Source organism: Oreochromis niloticus, linkage group LG9, assembly GCF_001858045.2.
Source record: "Oreochromis niloticus isolate F11D_XX linkage group LG9, O_niloticus_UMD_NMBU, whole genome shotgun sequence".
NCBI lineage: Eukaryota > Metazoa > Chordata > Actinopteri > Cichliformes > Cichlidae > Oreochromis > Oreochromis niloticus.
In genome coordinates this window covers 12,598,607-12,614,457 of record NC_031974.2, presented here as the reverse complement: position 1 = coordinate 12,614,457, position 15,851 = coordinate 12,598,607, and the positions used below count along the sequence as shown (strand labels likewise).

The window sequence follows — 15,851 nt, the reverse complement described above, 5'->3', positions numbered from 1 at the left end:
TCAACAGGCATTCATCAGGTATAAAGTAACTGCATCCACTTCATCTGTCACGGCGAGTGAGATGAGCCGTGTGGAAATATGAAAGGAGGATCCAGTCGCAGGCACTCGTGAAGGTGAGGTGGTTTATTGAACACAAAATGCAAATGGAGGAACAGCAAACGGGACTGAAAACTATCTAAACTGAAAACAACTAAACTACTGAACACAAACCAGGACCTGAACATGAAGGAGGATGAGCAGCGGAGAATGACGACGGACAGCAGGGAAACACACAGATGAAGCAGGGTGGATACACAGACGGACCAGCAACTACAATAACTGAAGACGCGACTTAAATACACACAGAGAAACACAGGGAGATTACACACAGGTGGTGGACACAGCTGGGAGTAATTAACGAGACGAGACAAGGGAGATAAACTGAACACACTTACATGAGACGAAGACCTTCACAATAAAACAGGAAACAAGAACATTACACAAAGACACAGACTCGACACTGAGAGACAGACAGAAAATGACACATAGAACTAAACCCGCACACAACATGAGAACACAAATCCTAACCACAAATAAACAGAAACATGGAACTCAAATAATAATCTATCATCATAATCATCACCACCACCACCAGTATTACAGGGAAAAATCCATCATTCAAAACCAAAACATAACAACTCAAAATACTGGGTCACACCGACCCAGAACCGTGACATCATCAGGTTTTCATCATCTTAAAACATTAAGCGCTCTCAAATAATAATAGAAACAGTGATTCACAACACTTTAAACTGTGCAAAAAAGTTAATGACATAGGGTAATTTTCTTGAAGAGTAAAGGATGAAAATTGGCCTGTAGGGCTAAATCTGGCTTATTTACTTAGTAATAAGTAATGTCACATCAAATAAACAAAAGCAAGACAATATCTGATAGTAGGGCCAAACAGACAAAGCAGAAACTCGATAAATGCTGCTGACCTGAACTGAACAGATAACAAATGGATAAATGGGCTTAAACTGTGACTCACTGCCAGAACAGAGTTCAAGAGGCTGAGCTGTTAAAGGAAACTTGATAATAAAACTGACAGCAGCTGGTGGGGATCTGAGATAGAGGAAAGTGTAGGGCTTATGAACAGGTGAAGAAAACCTGTGAATTCAATTCTATATTTATACTTGGACTTCACAGGAGTAACTTTACATGGTTCACAGTTCAAAATAAGTATGACCATATGGAAAATATCACCTCTATATGGCACAGTCTAAAGGAGAGAGGGGCATCTGCTGGTTTTTAAAGGCTCATAGGGGAATCAAGCAGTTAAACAGCTTCGCCTCTTGATACATGGTGCACATGAGGAAATGGGGTACCCACAGATCTGAAGTAGGGCAGCGCAGTAGCTGTGGTTCGTATTGTCGCCTCAAAGCAAGAAGGTTTCTGGTGCAAATCCTGACTGGGGCTATGTGGGAAACTCAAGTGCAAGTCCTAATAATGCGATGTTTCCTAGTTTTCTAGTTTTTTGCAATAAACAGATCTTGTGTCATGCACGTTGATTTAATATTGATGATTATAATTGGTTGTTAGACACAGTGGTTTCTGTCATTTTCTTTAGGGTAAGTTTACTGCAAATGAAATTATGGAAAATTACTGTAAATAAAAGTTAGTTACTTCGCTTTAGATAAACAAACACAAAACATAAAAATATATTTGCAGTAACTGCTGTAAATGCAAATTACTGTAAAATCCAGTCACAGCAAATTTATAGAAAATACCTTTTCAGCAGGATGTAAAAAGTGCTTATAAACAGGGTTCCTGCGAATCCTTTTACAGCTAATTCCTCGCATCCATCTGCCAGTAAGTTGCTGTAAAATTTACAGCAACCTGTTTACAGTGTGTGAGGCTTTCATGATAACACTTGAAGTTTAATGGTTATACGTGGCTATAAACTAAAAAAGTTTGTTTTTTCATTTTCGCTTTCAGTAAAATATATTTAAAACATTGTGGCTGTTATGCTTTCATGTCTGATATTGTGTGATAATAAATGTCTTTCTCCAAAAATGAGTGTTCATTTCATTAATCAGTAAATGTCGCCATAGTTTTCGTCAACGTCCTTTTTTTCTGAGGAAAACAGTATGACAACTTTATGATGACATGTATTGACAATTTTGTCAACGAATAAAAACGAGGTCGAATCAGAACTAATTAAGCTGTGTGGAAAGGCGGGGCGAGTTTACACGTGATCCAATCAGAATTAATTTCCTTGTGCAGAAAGGTTAGACCGGCAGGTTTGATATGTTCCCGGGAAACGGGGGTGTGGGTGGAGGGGCTTATTTATTCCCATGCTCTTCTCACGGAAAAGCGATTAAAAACACCGTTTGGAAGAAGGAGAAGAGCACACGTAGTGACGCATTTCGTATTTGATGTCAAGGAAAATAAAATGGAGCAACTCCTGCTGGTAAAAACAGACAAACTTTTACACTTTTTATTTTCAAATCAAGATTTATTCTGCTATCATCTTGTGATGCTTAGTCGACTGAAACTAAAATAATTTAATGCCTTAATTATGGCTAAAACTAAATCCAAATTTGCTGTCAAATTTAACACTGGACAGGTTAAAGGTTAAATGAGCCTGAAGCCTAAACTCAAACACTGGGTACATTACTTTATCCTTCATTACTTCAGCTCATTATTATTATTTATTATTGAGACAGACACATTACTCATCATCTAATAAAGTTATGAACTTATGACAGTCTGTGTTTCCTTCTGCCAAAATATTACATAATCTGCTGTGTTAAGACCCTGAAATATTTTGATCAAGTTAATAAAATCATGGATTTAATTTATTTAATCATTAAACACAAAGGGTGGGGGGGTAATAAAGACAATGCTTGTTGGTTGGAATTCTACCTTGTAATTCTGTGGGGCTGTGGTTTCTTGATAATGGCAATAAGATGATAAGACTAACCAGGAAAACCAGTCTATTGTTCCTTATGTTGCTTAAAAATTCAATTCATAGACCAAACCCTTGGGGGGAAAAATAATAATTATTAATTGTTTTAAAGAATCTTATCCTGCTTTTTGATCAATGGATGATTCAACATTTAACTTCATATTTTAAATTTAAATCAACCATAAATTTGTATTTTTATTCATTTATAATTAGGTCAACTGTGATCATTTTGAGTGAATTAAAGGAACTTTAACATGCAGCATTTAATAAACATCCTCCTAATAAGTAACTGATTTGTTTTGTGGTATTATTAGAAACTATTTAGTTCAAAAGTTACCTCAGAGATATTGTTACTCCTGGACATACTTGGCTTTGAACATCTACTATGACCTTAACTTATCTAATCAAGTAATCAACAAAGTTATGTACAATCACTTAACATACTGCGGTATGTAAATTGTAATATTGATAACAGTTATGGCTTACTTATTACTTACTTGTCTTATTAATTAACAAAATGAGTTGGTGTAAAATGTCTTTTTTTTTAACCATTTCCAGATGTTTCCAGGATTTTAAACATGATAATTAGATAAACTGAAGCTGTGATAAGGCCACGCTATTATGTAACATATTGACTTGCCCATTAAATGTGGTCTAATCATTTGTGAGGCACCATAAATGTGTGCACTGAAGTCCTTCATCTCCATGGCCACGTATACCATGAATCATTAATGTTTAATAAAGAAAAGAAGCTGCCTATAAGAACGGCAAGTCCAGCAGTGATACCATCAGTGAGGGAAACTGCCAACGGGATAGATGTAAGGATACAGTGGTGCATGACTAAACTGAACTAATTACACTGTTTCACTCGATAACTTGCTCCACTTTTTCTGATCTGCTGCTATGGCGATTGCATGCTGACACACTAAAGATTTATATTGTGTTTTATTTATTCATTTTTCAGTGATTTTCTGTCAAAATGGAAGAAACTGAAGACAGCATTGCAGTGGTGGGAATTGGATGCAATTTTCCAGGCGGTGAGGAAAATTTAAGAAGTTTCTGTTTTGTGTGTCTGATATTATTTTACTACCTAATTTGATTTTTGTGCATCACATGGCGTATAGTCAGATCCAGAAGTATTTAGACAAGGATATTTTTGTGTTTTGCATCTGTGCACCACCACAGTGGATTTGAAATCAGTCAAGATTATGAAAGTGCAGACTTTAAGCTTTAATTAAAGGGTTTGACAAAAGTATTGGATGAATTGTTTAGGAACTGCAGTCATTTTCAGAGGCTCAAAAGTAATTTTACAGGCGAGGCCTGTTCCCTTGTTACAAAAAACTTGGTAGCTGTTCACCGGAACACCCAAAAGATTTGTTCCTGAGGCGAAGGAGGCATCGCTAGGCTTAATCTAGTAGATTCTTAAAAAGGCATAAATGGTGGTATACAGAGGCAAAAACAGTACATTAAGAACAATGAAAATCTTGTTTTAGTGTTTTATATGTATCTTCTCCCAAAAACAGGAGAGGGGCTTGACAATTTCTGGAAGGTTCTGGTGAATGGGAGAAACTGCTCTGTTCCAATTCCCAAAGAGAGATTTGACTTAAGCAGCTGGTATGATCCTGATGACAACAAACCGGGTAAATCCCGCACAGCCAAGGCGGCTCTCATTGACGGGTATGGCCTTTATCTCGTTTAGATCTGCTTATCTGTTTTACAAATGTGTGCCTATCAATACAGTCATATAAACTTTTGTTTGGCAATTTCACACTTCATGAAGTGTTGCTTAATGAAATTACACTGCTGCTACTAATTTGTATTAAATCAGAGACTTACTGTTTTGATGCTTTTCCAAAGACAGTTTTGTTTTTTCCCCTTTTGAAAATAAAAGAAGTGCTCCAAACACTGGACTAGTCAAAAATGGTAACATAAATAGATTTTTTCAGCCTTTTAACATGATAAATCTCCATTAGTTCTCACAATGTTCCATGGAAATGAGTCTGTTTACATATGTCTAGATGTCCTATTAACACTCGTGAAATAATTTATGATGCATGGTTCTTTTTAACCCATCAACTGTCACTGAAGGTTTTTCTTATCAAGTCCATGTTATATTAGATAACAACAACCCTGCTTTATCTTCAAAAACAGCGACATTTCAGAGTGACTACAAAAAATATGAAAAGCAGTTAATTTCTTAACTTTAGGCTTCATTTTAGATTACTTTAACCTACCTCTGTGCAGGGAGGTAAATCTGGCAGTTGATTCAGGTGGTGTTGTTCCTGCTGGGAAACTGCAGAATTCACTCAGTTTAGGCCTTTCCTGCTGAATGTTCTCAATCAGATTCCTTGGGATCTTACAGTCAAACTCCACAAAAAACGTTTTCGCCCTGGGAGACCAATTCATGAAGCATAAGTGCTCATAATAGGACTTTTGGGGAATGATAATAAAATATCAGTTGTGGTGTAATCTACCTGGATGGAAGATGACCTAATCGACTCAGTGTGTAGTATATACATTGCTGTTGATGTCACAGACTGAGCATCACCTATTGGCTGTATATAACTGTGAAATACAAATGACAAGATAACCGACTTACACTGAACTCACTGAACTGCTTGTTGAACATTGAGAAAGAACAACTGTCTCATATGTTAATCATAAAATATAAGCAATTTAGTGCTCAGTCACCTTCAGTCATAAATGTAACACATGATCATTAAGGCAGTAAAATGAGTCACAGCACTGATGGATGCAGTTGTGTTAAGAAAAAAGTTTTGAGGTTTTACATATCAGGACATAATAAAAATCATCCAGTTCTATTAGGTCTTAAATTTCGGCAAGTACAACCTCAGATGAACTACAAAACATGACATATTACGCTGTGTCACTATGGGTGTAATTCAAATTGAGCCAAAATGCAGAAGCAGTGTGTGAAAACCTGAGGACACCCCATGATTCAGTAGCTTATAGAATCAACTTTAGCAGCAATAACTTAAAGTTTTCTGCATGACTTTATCAGGCAGGCACTTCACTGTGGAGAAATTTTGGCCAACTCATCTTTGCAATGTTGTTTCAGTTTATTGAGGTTTGCAGGTCTCAACACATCATTTCAGTCTGTTTGAGGTCTGGATTTTGAGGCATTCCAACACCTTGATTATTTTCTTTTTAGCCATTCTGTTGTAGATTTGCTGGGATCATTTTCCTTTTGCATGACTCAAATTGGACCAAGCTTTAGCTGTTAGACAGATGGCTTCACATTTGACTCTAGAATACTTCGGTAAACAGAAGAGTTTGTGGTTGACTTAATGACTACAAGGTCCTCAGATCCTGTGACTATAAAACAATTCCAAACCATCATCCTGATATGTGTTTACTGTGTTATGGCCAAACATCTCCACTTTGGTCTCATGGTCCAAATGAGTCCTGTGGTTTGTTCAGATGCAACTTTGCAAACCTAAGCAGTGCTGAAATGTTTTTTTTAGAGAGAAGAGGCTGTTAAACCTTTTCAAACAAGCCATAAATGTCTGAACTCTAACATTTAATGTTCTAGCTGAGGCCTGCAGAGTCTATATGGCATTTCACAGGCTGACCTTGAGGTAAATTTGCTGGGACGTCTACTCCTGGGACAATGAAAAACTGTCTTGAATGTTTTCCACTTGCCTATAATAATTCTCACAAGTCATTGCAGTCTTACCTCTCTGACATTGTGTTATCACAAACCTGAATACTCCAGACCAACAAACCACCAAAACATAACTGATCAACAAGTGTGAGGTGCTCAAACTTTCGGATCAGTAAATCAAGTTTGTTTGATTTGCAGGGCTTGGCTGCTAGTTAACCAGTTAATTTCTATGGAAGTAGTGAAGATCTACTTAGTTTTTCAAAGTTTTTCACACATCGCTTCTGCATTTTGGCTTAGTTAGTTTGTTTTTTTAATAAATAAAAGCATGGTGTAATATGTCGTGTGTTTTAATTCACTTTAGGTTGTATTGACCTATCTTTGTGACCTGGACCAAATTATATTTGTCATGTCCAGATATGTAAAACTTCAGAATAAAGAGAGAATGTACTTTATTTTTACCATGATTTAGGTTTTATCTTTCATTGTGTTTTACCAAACTGCAGTGTTTTGTCTTTAGCTCTTTGGATTTAAGCTGCAAATCTCCCCTTCATTTGCTTTAGTTTCCTTTCTTTTGGTGGAGTATTGCACTGAAATTGTGGACAAACCAAAAATAGAAACTGATTATAGGTTTGTACAATAGAAACAGCTTTACAGCTTTAGAGTCTGTACATGCATCACACTGTAAATGCATCACACTGTAAATGCATCACATGAATGAGAAGTAGTCTAAGAAGGAAGAATTTAAACAGTAACTAGAACATCTGAATCTGACCTTCTTATTTTTTGATATTTTCAGGTTTAATGAATTCGACCACAGGTTTTTCGGCATCAGTGACAGTGAAGTGGAACAAATGGATCCTCAGCAGAAACAGCTCCTTCAGTGTGTCTACAGGGCTTTAGAAAATGCTGGAATTCCAATGGAAAAAGCCAGTGGGACCAGAACAGGAGTGTTTTTTGGTAAGGCACTAAACGCTTGTTTGTGTTTTTGTGTTTTTATTGTTTTGTGTTACAATAATGGGTGCTTGACCAAAAACAAAGCGACTTTTTATACCAGAATTACCATCAAATTTTACATCCATTCAAATGAATGATGTTACAGTGATAAGTACATGACCCGTGTGTTTTATGTATCTCTGTAGGAATAATGAACAGAGATTATGAAACAAATGCTGCACATGTGCACCCAAGTGTGATCAACCACTGGACTGGCACAGGGCTTGCCATGAGTATTGCAGCAAACAGAGTCTCCTATGTCTTCAACTTCACCGGACCTTCGCTGTCCTTAGACTCTGCCTGTTCTTCATCCCTTGTGGCTCTTCATCTTGCCTGTCAATCAATAAAACAAGGTCTGTCCAGCATAGATAACTTCGGGTTAATCAGCAATAGAGTTACTGGTAGTAAATCATTCTGTAGTGTCATATTTATTTATAAAGCGGCTTTAGCGTTTAATTAGTTGGGATGATATGATGTCTTTTATCTTATCAGGGGATTGTGAAATGGCTGTCTGTGGAGGGGTCAGCTGCATCCTTGAGCCAAGAGTTTTTGTTGCGCTCAGCAAAGCCAAGATGATCTCACCTGATGGAACCAGCAAACCTTTTTCCAGTAGAGCAGATGGATACGGCAGAGGGGAGGGATGCGGAGTAGTTCTCCTAAAACCACTGAAAAAGGTTGACATATGCAGATTAATTATAAGAAAATGTCAGATACTTCAGGAATTTAAACATTAAACGGACAGTTTGCCAAAGTGCCAAATGGTGATGTAGTAGCTCAACCAGCTGATGATCCATCACAATTCATAGATTACTATAATACATGAAGTACAGAAAGGAAGTTATCAGTTTTCTTGTCATTGGTTGGCTCTGTTGCACAAACTAATGATAACTGAAATCCACTGAGAAGTACAGCAGGCTCACAAACTGTCATGTTCATTACAGTTAATCTCGTTTAGCTAAAATCTGAGCAATATTCTAGGGGGAGTTGCAAACCTTGTGAATTATGGAGGGACAGACAGATGGGCGATGGACACCTCGCCATCTCATAGACATGTTGGTCCTCGGGAGGATGAGCTAAAAACACACCAATGACTCCCTTTAATTTTTTTTTCATATTCAGTGATCAATTGCAATTAACTGTAGTGACCAACTGTACACTTTCCATCAAACGTGATTGACCTGGTCGCCTAGCCTATAAAAATTGTCTCCAACAGATTGGTTTCATTTTAATTTTTAATTTTTGCACACTTAGTTTAGTTTTAATTAACCAGCTTGAACAGAGGATATTTTCAAATGTATTTTCTGTAGCTGTACAAGTGGCTCCATAGTGCAGTGGTTAAAATATTTGCCTAAAATGTCAGGAGAAACATGGTTGATTGCACTGAAAGGGCAAAATATTTTTGCCAAATCAAAAATATGGATCCATCCACTGTGTCAAGTCGTTGTGAAAAGGGAAGCAGTTAAAAGAAGGGTTTCTTTTTTTTATACCTTTACGCAAAATATAGAACGTTCTGTGTGATTTAAGACAAAGTGGAAATCTCTGCAGTATTTATCTCTTCAGCTGAGTAACTCACATCAGTGCAATCTAGTTTATATATTTATAAATATAAGCTAAAGTTCAAATATGTCATGTAATATGTTTGACTCTGGTATAAGATGTTCTTTATCAATATACACTTTTATTCCTGTTTCATTTTCATCTTTTTGTTGCTTGACAGGCTCTTCAAGATCATGACCATATCTGGGGTATAATCAGCAAAACTGCTGTAAACCAAGATGGCCGCTCTGTCACTCCAATCACCAAACCATCCATGACACAACAAGAGGAGCTTCTCCGCAGAATCTATTCAGAGTCTGACCTTGCAAATGTCCAGTACATGGAGGCACATGGGACTGGAACCCCAGCTGGAGACCCAACAGAGGCAAGAAGCATTTCCAATGTCATTGCTAAATCTAGATCTCCCGGTTCAAAGACACTCTGGACCGGCTCTGTAAAGAGCAATATTGGACACACAGAATCTGCTGCTGGAGTCGCTGGACTCATTAAGGTTCTCCTGATGATGAAGCATGAGACCATTGTTCCTTCGGTGTTCTACACTGATAAGGCTTCCAGTGTAGATACCACAGCACTAAACATTAAAATTCCTAAGGAACCAGAAAAATGGGAATGCGCTAGTGCAAGAGTTGCAGGAGTTAACAACTTTGGTTTTGGGGGAACAAATGCACACGCCATTGTCACACAGCACATCCAGCCATATTCTAAGCAAAGGCATGATAATAAGCAAGTCAAGTATTTTGTCATATCTGCAAATTCTTCAAAATCATTTACCATGATGATGGAAGATACCATCAATCAGCTACAGGCAGAAAACCGGTTTGATCTAGATTCTTTCCTCTACACGTCAGCTTGCAGAAGAACCCACCAAAAACATAAATACAGAAAAGCCATCACAGTATCTTCTGTAGTTAATCTAAAAGAGAAGCTAATTGCTGCTGTTGGCAAAAATATCAGTGTTGCCTTCTCAGATCCAAGGTTAGTGTTTGTCTTCTGTGGAAATGGTGTCACCTACCATGGTATGTGCAAGCAGCTACTAAAAACCGAGCCTATATTCAGAGAAAAGATCAAAGAAATTAAGGAACTTTTCCAAAAGCTGAGTCCTCTGGACATCCTGGATACTCTTGAGAGCGAATTTGAGAGCAGCGACTTCAAAGACCCAGACGTTGTCCAACCTCTTCTCTTTGCTATTCAGGTTGGGATTGCTACCTTGCTCAGGCACTGGGGAGTCAAAGCTGATGCAATTCTAGGACACTCTGTTGGTGAAGTGGCAGCCGCTCACTGCTCTGGTCTCTTGTCTCTGGAGGATGCAGTAAAAGTCATATATTTCCGCAGCACTCTCCAGAGAAAAGTCACCGGGGGAAAGATGCTCGTGATCAGCAACATGGCTGTATCAGAGGTATCTTCACTGCTCCCTCCTTACTCTGGTAAAATTTGCCTTGCTGCATATAACAGCCCACAGTCCTGCACCCTTTCAGGTGAGGCAGACGCAATTGAGCGCTTCCATAAGGAGCTAAGCACCTCAGCCAATAGTCAGAATCTGTTCCTTCGTGTGCTGGATGTCCATGCTGCTTATCACAGCCACATGATGGACCCAATTCTACCAGAAATTGTGGAAAAAATTGGTCTCTTACAGGTGAATGATCTTGACACAGAGTTGTTCTCAACAGTGACAGGCAAGGAAGTCCAGCAGGGAGATTTCTGCACAGGTGAATACTGGGCTAGAAACATTCGTGAGCCGGTTGCTTTTGAGCAGGCAGTACAGTCAGCAACTAGAGGAAAGAAGCACACGGTTTTTGTTGAGATAGGTCCAAGAAGGGCACTGCAGAGAAACATTATGGAATCTCTGGGAAATGACACAGCTGTCCTTGCCTCCGTGCAGCCAGAAAAAGATCATGAATCAGTCATGTCTGTTGTTTCTCAACTGTTTGAACTCGGTGTTCAAGTAGATTGGAACACGTTCTATAAAGGCTATGAGACAATACCTCTGCCTTTTCCTAAATATCAATTTGACTCCTCAGACAAGGATGTTATCATTGGGGCAGCACAGAATAACACAGCAAGCAATCATCCTGTGCTGTGTCAGACAGGAAGTGAAAGCAACATTTTCACTTGTGATCTAAAGTCTGACTCTACTTTCTACTTGAAAGAGCACAAGCACAATGATGTACCCATCATCCCTGGTGCTTTCTATGCTGAGCTGGGTTTAGCTGCGTGCATGGCCAGTGCAAAACCAAAAGTACCTCTCAGTTCACTGCAGCTCAGTATCAATTTTCACAGTCCATTTGTTTTAACACAGAATCCACCTGAAATGAAAGTGCAACTAGAACAAACAGAGAGGGAAACCAGATTCACCATTCTCTCCCCATCTGTAGTTTATGCATCAGGCACTGTGGTTTCAAAGAAACAGAAGCTGATTGAGGAGCAGTGCATTTCACTAAGCTCCATCTACAAAAGATGCACATCTGTAGTGAGCTTTCAGGAGTTTTATGGGTATCTCTCTCAAGGAGGTTTTCAGTATGGAGACATCTTCCAGAATAAGAAGGATGTGCACTATGGAGATGATCTGAAAGAGGCTTTTGCAAATGTCTCAGTTCCAGAAGAACTTCAGTCTCATTTGCATGACTACTGCATTCATCCTGTCTTGCTAGATTATCTGATGCAGCTTCTCCCAGTTGCGGTAGAGCACGTCTTTGCTGGCAGGCCAGGATTTCCTGCCAAAATAGGAAGTCTTACAGTCTTTGAACCTTTGCAAAATGAGATGACTATTTATCTGAGAGCAACTGATGTGGGCACTGATCACTTTGGTGTTTGTGGGTGCTTTGCAGACAAGGAAGGCAGAGTGTTGGTTGAGGTCAAAAATGTCATAATCAAGTACTTAGGCAGTCGTTCTCATGTGGTAGATGAGTACTTCTACCACAATGCCTTCGATGTTATCCCAAATGATCACATTCCTACTCCTCCTCCAAAGGCCTTGGTGTTCTGTGATACTTTAGGGATCGCTGATGGTCTAAAGAAACATTTGGACTCAGCATCTACTTACATTCCCATCACATATGCAAAGGACATCTTGGGCAATGGTTTCCCTTCTCTTTTGGCAAATCTTAAAATCAGAGATATTAGAGAAAACTTTGATGAGGTCTTATTTTTGTGGGGAAAAGAAGATCTCACATCACGGCCAGCTGACATCATCCTGCAGAATCTGGCTGACTGCTGTGAGATTTTCCGCCAAATAGTTCTTGAGCTAAAGCGAATTCACTTCCCAAAATCAATTAGAGCCATAACTTACCGTTCATCTGACATCACAGTAGACCATGTAAGTCCAGGTTTTGCTCTTGTTGGTATGACACGATCGTTCGCTGCAGAGATACCAGATCTTTCTTTTCAGCTGATTGACATGAACAGGATCTCTGCTGAGGACATTGCAGCTCTGTCTGATGTCCTAAGGTCATACCCATGCAGCAAGCACCCAGAACTGGTGGTAAAAGACGGACAGGTTTTGAAACCTTCCATTGTGCGCACCCCACTAGAAATCACTGACAATAAAGTGGGCACTTATACATCTACAGTGTCTGAACCTTGTATTTTTCTGACAGCTGATGCTCATGAAATTACTCAACTGAGTGCCATTCGCTCTGACGAGGAGGCTGAGCCGATCAGTGATACATTCATTGAAATCCAGCCCAATAAGATATGTGTTCACTCATCCGACTATTTCCCAGTCAGCACTTCAAATCTAAAATTCGGCAAAACACTCTATTGGAACAAGCACTCATCTCAGAAACACAAGCTGCTCGCTCTTGACTTCAGCGGTACTATCACAGCAGTTGGAAAAGATGTAAGGAAATTCAAAGTGGGAGAACATGTTGCTTCCTGTTATCCTGTGGTGGCAGCAAGTAAGATCAGAGTGCCACAGGAAGTGTGCTACAGCACCAAAAAGTTCCCAGTCCTCAAAAAAACACCCTGTGTTTCCTACTTTGTGCTAGCATGGGAAATCCTTCATCGAGCTTTGCTCGGAGCCAAGCGTAATATAACAATCATATGCTCTGTGCCTGATTCTGCACTAGTGAAAGTCTTGGCACTTAGCGCTTGCAAATCAGGCTGGAATGTGAATGTTGAAACGCAATGCAATGGGACTTTTGTAGGTGCCAGTCAGTTGGGCGCAGTTGTCATTCTGCCTCCAGTTGATGAATCCCTAACTGCTAAAATTTGCAACTTTCCAGGTTTACAACATGTTGTAATAGTATGTGAATCTCAGAAGCATGATCTAGTCGTTGAGGAAGTGTTCCAAAGGGCAAAGGAAAGTGTTCATGTACAGACAATTCAGATGGCAGTCATTTTCCAAAAGGGATTCCTGAGAACACACAGGCCATACCTTTATCACTGGCTGAAGTCCTTAAACTTTAATGGGAAATTGGCTCTTGAAAGCTTTACCTTTCAGAGTGCAAAATCTGAACGAAAAAGCATTGATTCAGCAAAACCAGACTCATATTTCAGCTCCAAGAAATTGGCTGTTGTAGCTCTTGAAAATGATTTTGGCAGCACACTGTCTGAGATTCCACTTCTCCCAACAAAAAAACGGCTTTTTCGAAAGAGGTCTGTGTATGTAGTGGCAGGTGGTCTTTCTGGTCTGGGCTTTGAGACTGTTAAGTTCATCTCACAAAGAGGTGGTGAGTACATTGTCATTCTCTCCAGAAGCAAGCCCACACCAGAAGTACAGCGAGAAATCAACAATGTGGAGAAACAGTGTCGAAACAGCATCACCAGCATAGAGTGTGACATATCTGTTTCTGAGAACATGCACAAAGTCATCAGTGTCATTGGAAAGAAGTTCCCTGGTTGTCCGATCAGAGGTGTGTTTCACAGTGCAGTTGTCTTGCATGATGGGCTGATTGAGACCCTTAACAGATCTCTGTACGAGAAGGTGTTCAGGCCAAAAATAAACGGTGTCCTGAATTTGCACTATGCAACAAAGCACTGTCCGTTGGATTACTTTGTATGTTACTCCTCCATCTCCGCTTTCCTGGGAAACGCATCACAAACAAACTACGCAGCAGCCAATACGTTTCTTGATCTGTTCTGTCAATACAGGCGCAATCTCAGCTTGCCTGCACAGTCTATCAACTGGGGAGCTCTGAACCTTGGTCTGCTCTTGAACAAAGAACATTTCCAGCGTTTTCTGGAGGCAAAGGGAATGATGATTTTAGATGTGGCTGAGATTTATCAAAGCTTGGAGCAATGCCTTGTGCTCAACCAACCCCAGCAAGCTGTTTGCAGGTTTCACTTCAGAAACATCAGATACAACATCCTCTCGCAAAATAAAGCCTTGACTATGCGCCTTTCTGCATTAGTCGAGGCAGCCTTTCAAAAATCTAGAGAGACTTACTCTAAAACTAAACAAGCTGTCTATGTCTCACCAAAGGACTATGTTGTCTCTCTACTTAGTGAGACCATTGGCATGGAGCAGAGTGAGCTGAAGGATGATTTACCTCTTTCATCCTTAGGCATTGACTCCATGCAGGCTATGACTCTGCAGAATTTGATCTTTCAGGGGAGAGGTGTGAATGTGCCTTTGGTGAAACTATTGGATCCCAATGCAACTATTGCAACAATGGCAGCTCTACTGAGTGAAGGAGCTGAAGGCGAAAGTGTCAATGAGAACCCAGAGTCTCTACCAGATAAAGCTGAAGTTTCTACCAGATTGTGAAAAACCCAAAAAGACATATTACTGTATAAATACAATCAGCCATCAGAACACTACAATAATGGACTCAATATATAGTTTGCATTCAGAATTCATTAAGAAAAATAATAAAATGGCCATTGTAATAAAGGAAAGTTCTTATATTAATGCAACTTGTTTACAGTACTTTGCATCCTGTTTTGTATTCATTTTTGGATTTTGGTTGATTTTTTTGTAATACAGTTTGTTAACCAAACATATATTTTACTAACTGGAAATTTTCAAAGGATATTTTATATCACTGTTTTACTCAACAATATTGTACAGAAAAAAACAGCATTGCAACTTAACATGTAACTCTTGACAAATGTTTTTACTGCAAAATTATGTAAAATAAGTGCCTTATCTTGTATTATTTTTTAATCCAAATAAATGTTTTATCTTTAAAATTGGCCTCGTCACATCTATCACTAGGTTCTCTCCATCTACTACAGCTTGTTTGATATAAATGATTCTCTATCAGATCATGGTCAGTGCTTATCACTGCTAACTGATTAACTCTAAATGTTTATCAACTTTATGGCACTAATGGAAAAAAGTTTGCGATATAGTAATCAAGTATGTCCCATAAATGATCCTTTGGCGGCACATGTGATTTTGCTTTCAGAGAACAAAATTATCATATCACATTGGAAAGGTCCTCCTCTGGTCCCAGATGAATATGTGGTAAAATATATATATACATAAAAATACAAACACAAATACAGACATGTTCCAAAGATCAATTACAGATCAAGAATGTTAGGAACATTTTGATTTTTATTTATTTATGTGCATAAATCATAGATCATAGGCATTACCAGTGTAACTCGCTGCTCCATAAACAATACTATGCAGACTTAAAATACTATTACAATGGAGTTATGAAAAAGGGCATAGCAGTTTTAGAGTACTAGACACAAACTTCATCAAGCTTTTATTAAACAACACCAAATAATGAAGCAATCTTTTCAAGGGGCATTATTAATTTCTTGAAAATAAAAATTAAA

The 15,851-nt window shown here is 38.8% G+C and overlaps 1 protein-coding gene across 2 annotated transcripts; it reads left to right on the top strand.

The window, feature by feature from the left end:
- Positions 1-2,321: 2,321 nt before the first annotated feature.
- LOC100711629 (phthiocerol synthesis polyketide synthase type I PpsD) lies at positions 2,322-15,255 on the top strand. Of its 2 annotated transcripts, XM_019363027.2 has the most exons (8): positions 2,322-2,449; positions 3,692-3,765; positions 3,912-3,984; positions 4,471-4,624; positions 7,369-7,529; positions 7,712-7,918; positions 8,058-8,239; positions 9,283-15,255. In XM_019363027.2, exons 3-8 carry the CDS (start codon positions 3,927-3,929, stop codon positions 14,824-14,826), a joined length of 6,306 nt encoding a protein of 2,101 aa, XP_019218572.1. In that variant the 5' UTR covers positions 2,322-2,449; positions 3,692-3,765; positions 3,912-3,926; the 3' UTR covers positions 14,827-15,255. The 2 variants fall into 2 exon arrangements, with proteins under 2 accessions (XP_019218572.1, XP_003439205.2); XM_003439157.5 differs by lacking the exon at positions 3,692-3,765.
- Positions 15,256-15,851: the final 596 nt, after the last annotated feature.

Bases quoted from the DNA above. Each gene is read 5' to 3' on its own strand.
- LOC100711629 (XM_003439157.5), top strand. From the start codon at position 3,927: ATGGAAGAAACTGAAGACAGCATTGCAGTGGTGGGAATTGGATGCAAT. The intron at 3,985-4,470 runs GTGAGGAAAATT...TCCCAAAAACAG, and splicing joins TGGATGCAATTTTCCAGGCG to GAGAGGGGCTTGACAATTTC. The intron at 7,919-8,057 runs GTCTGTCCAGCA...TTATCTTATCAG, and splicing joins CTGTCAATCAATAAAACAAG to GGGATTGTGAAATGGCTGTC.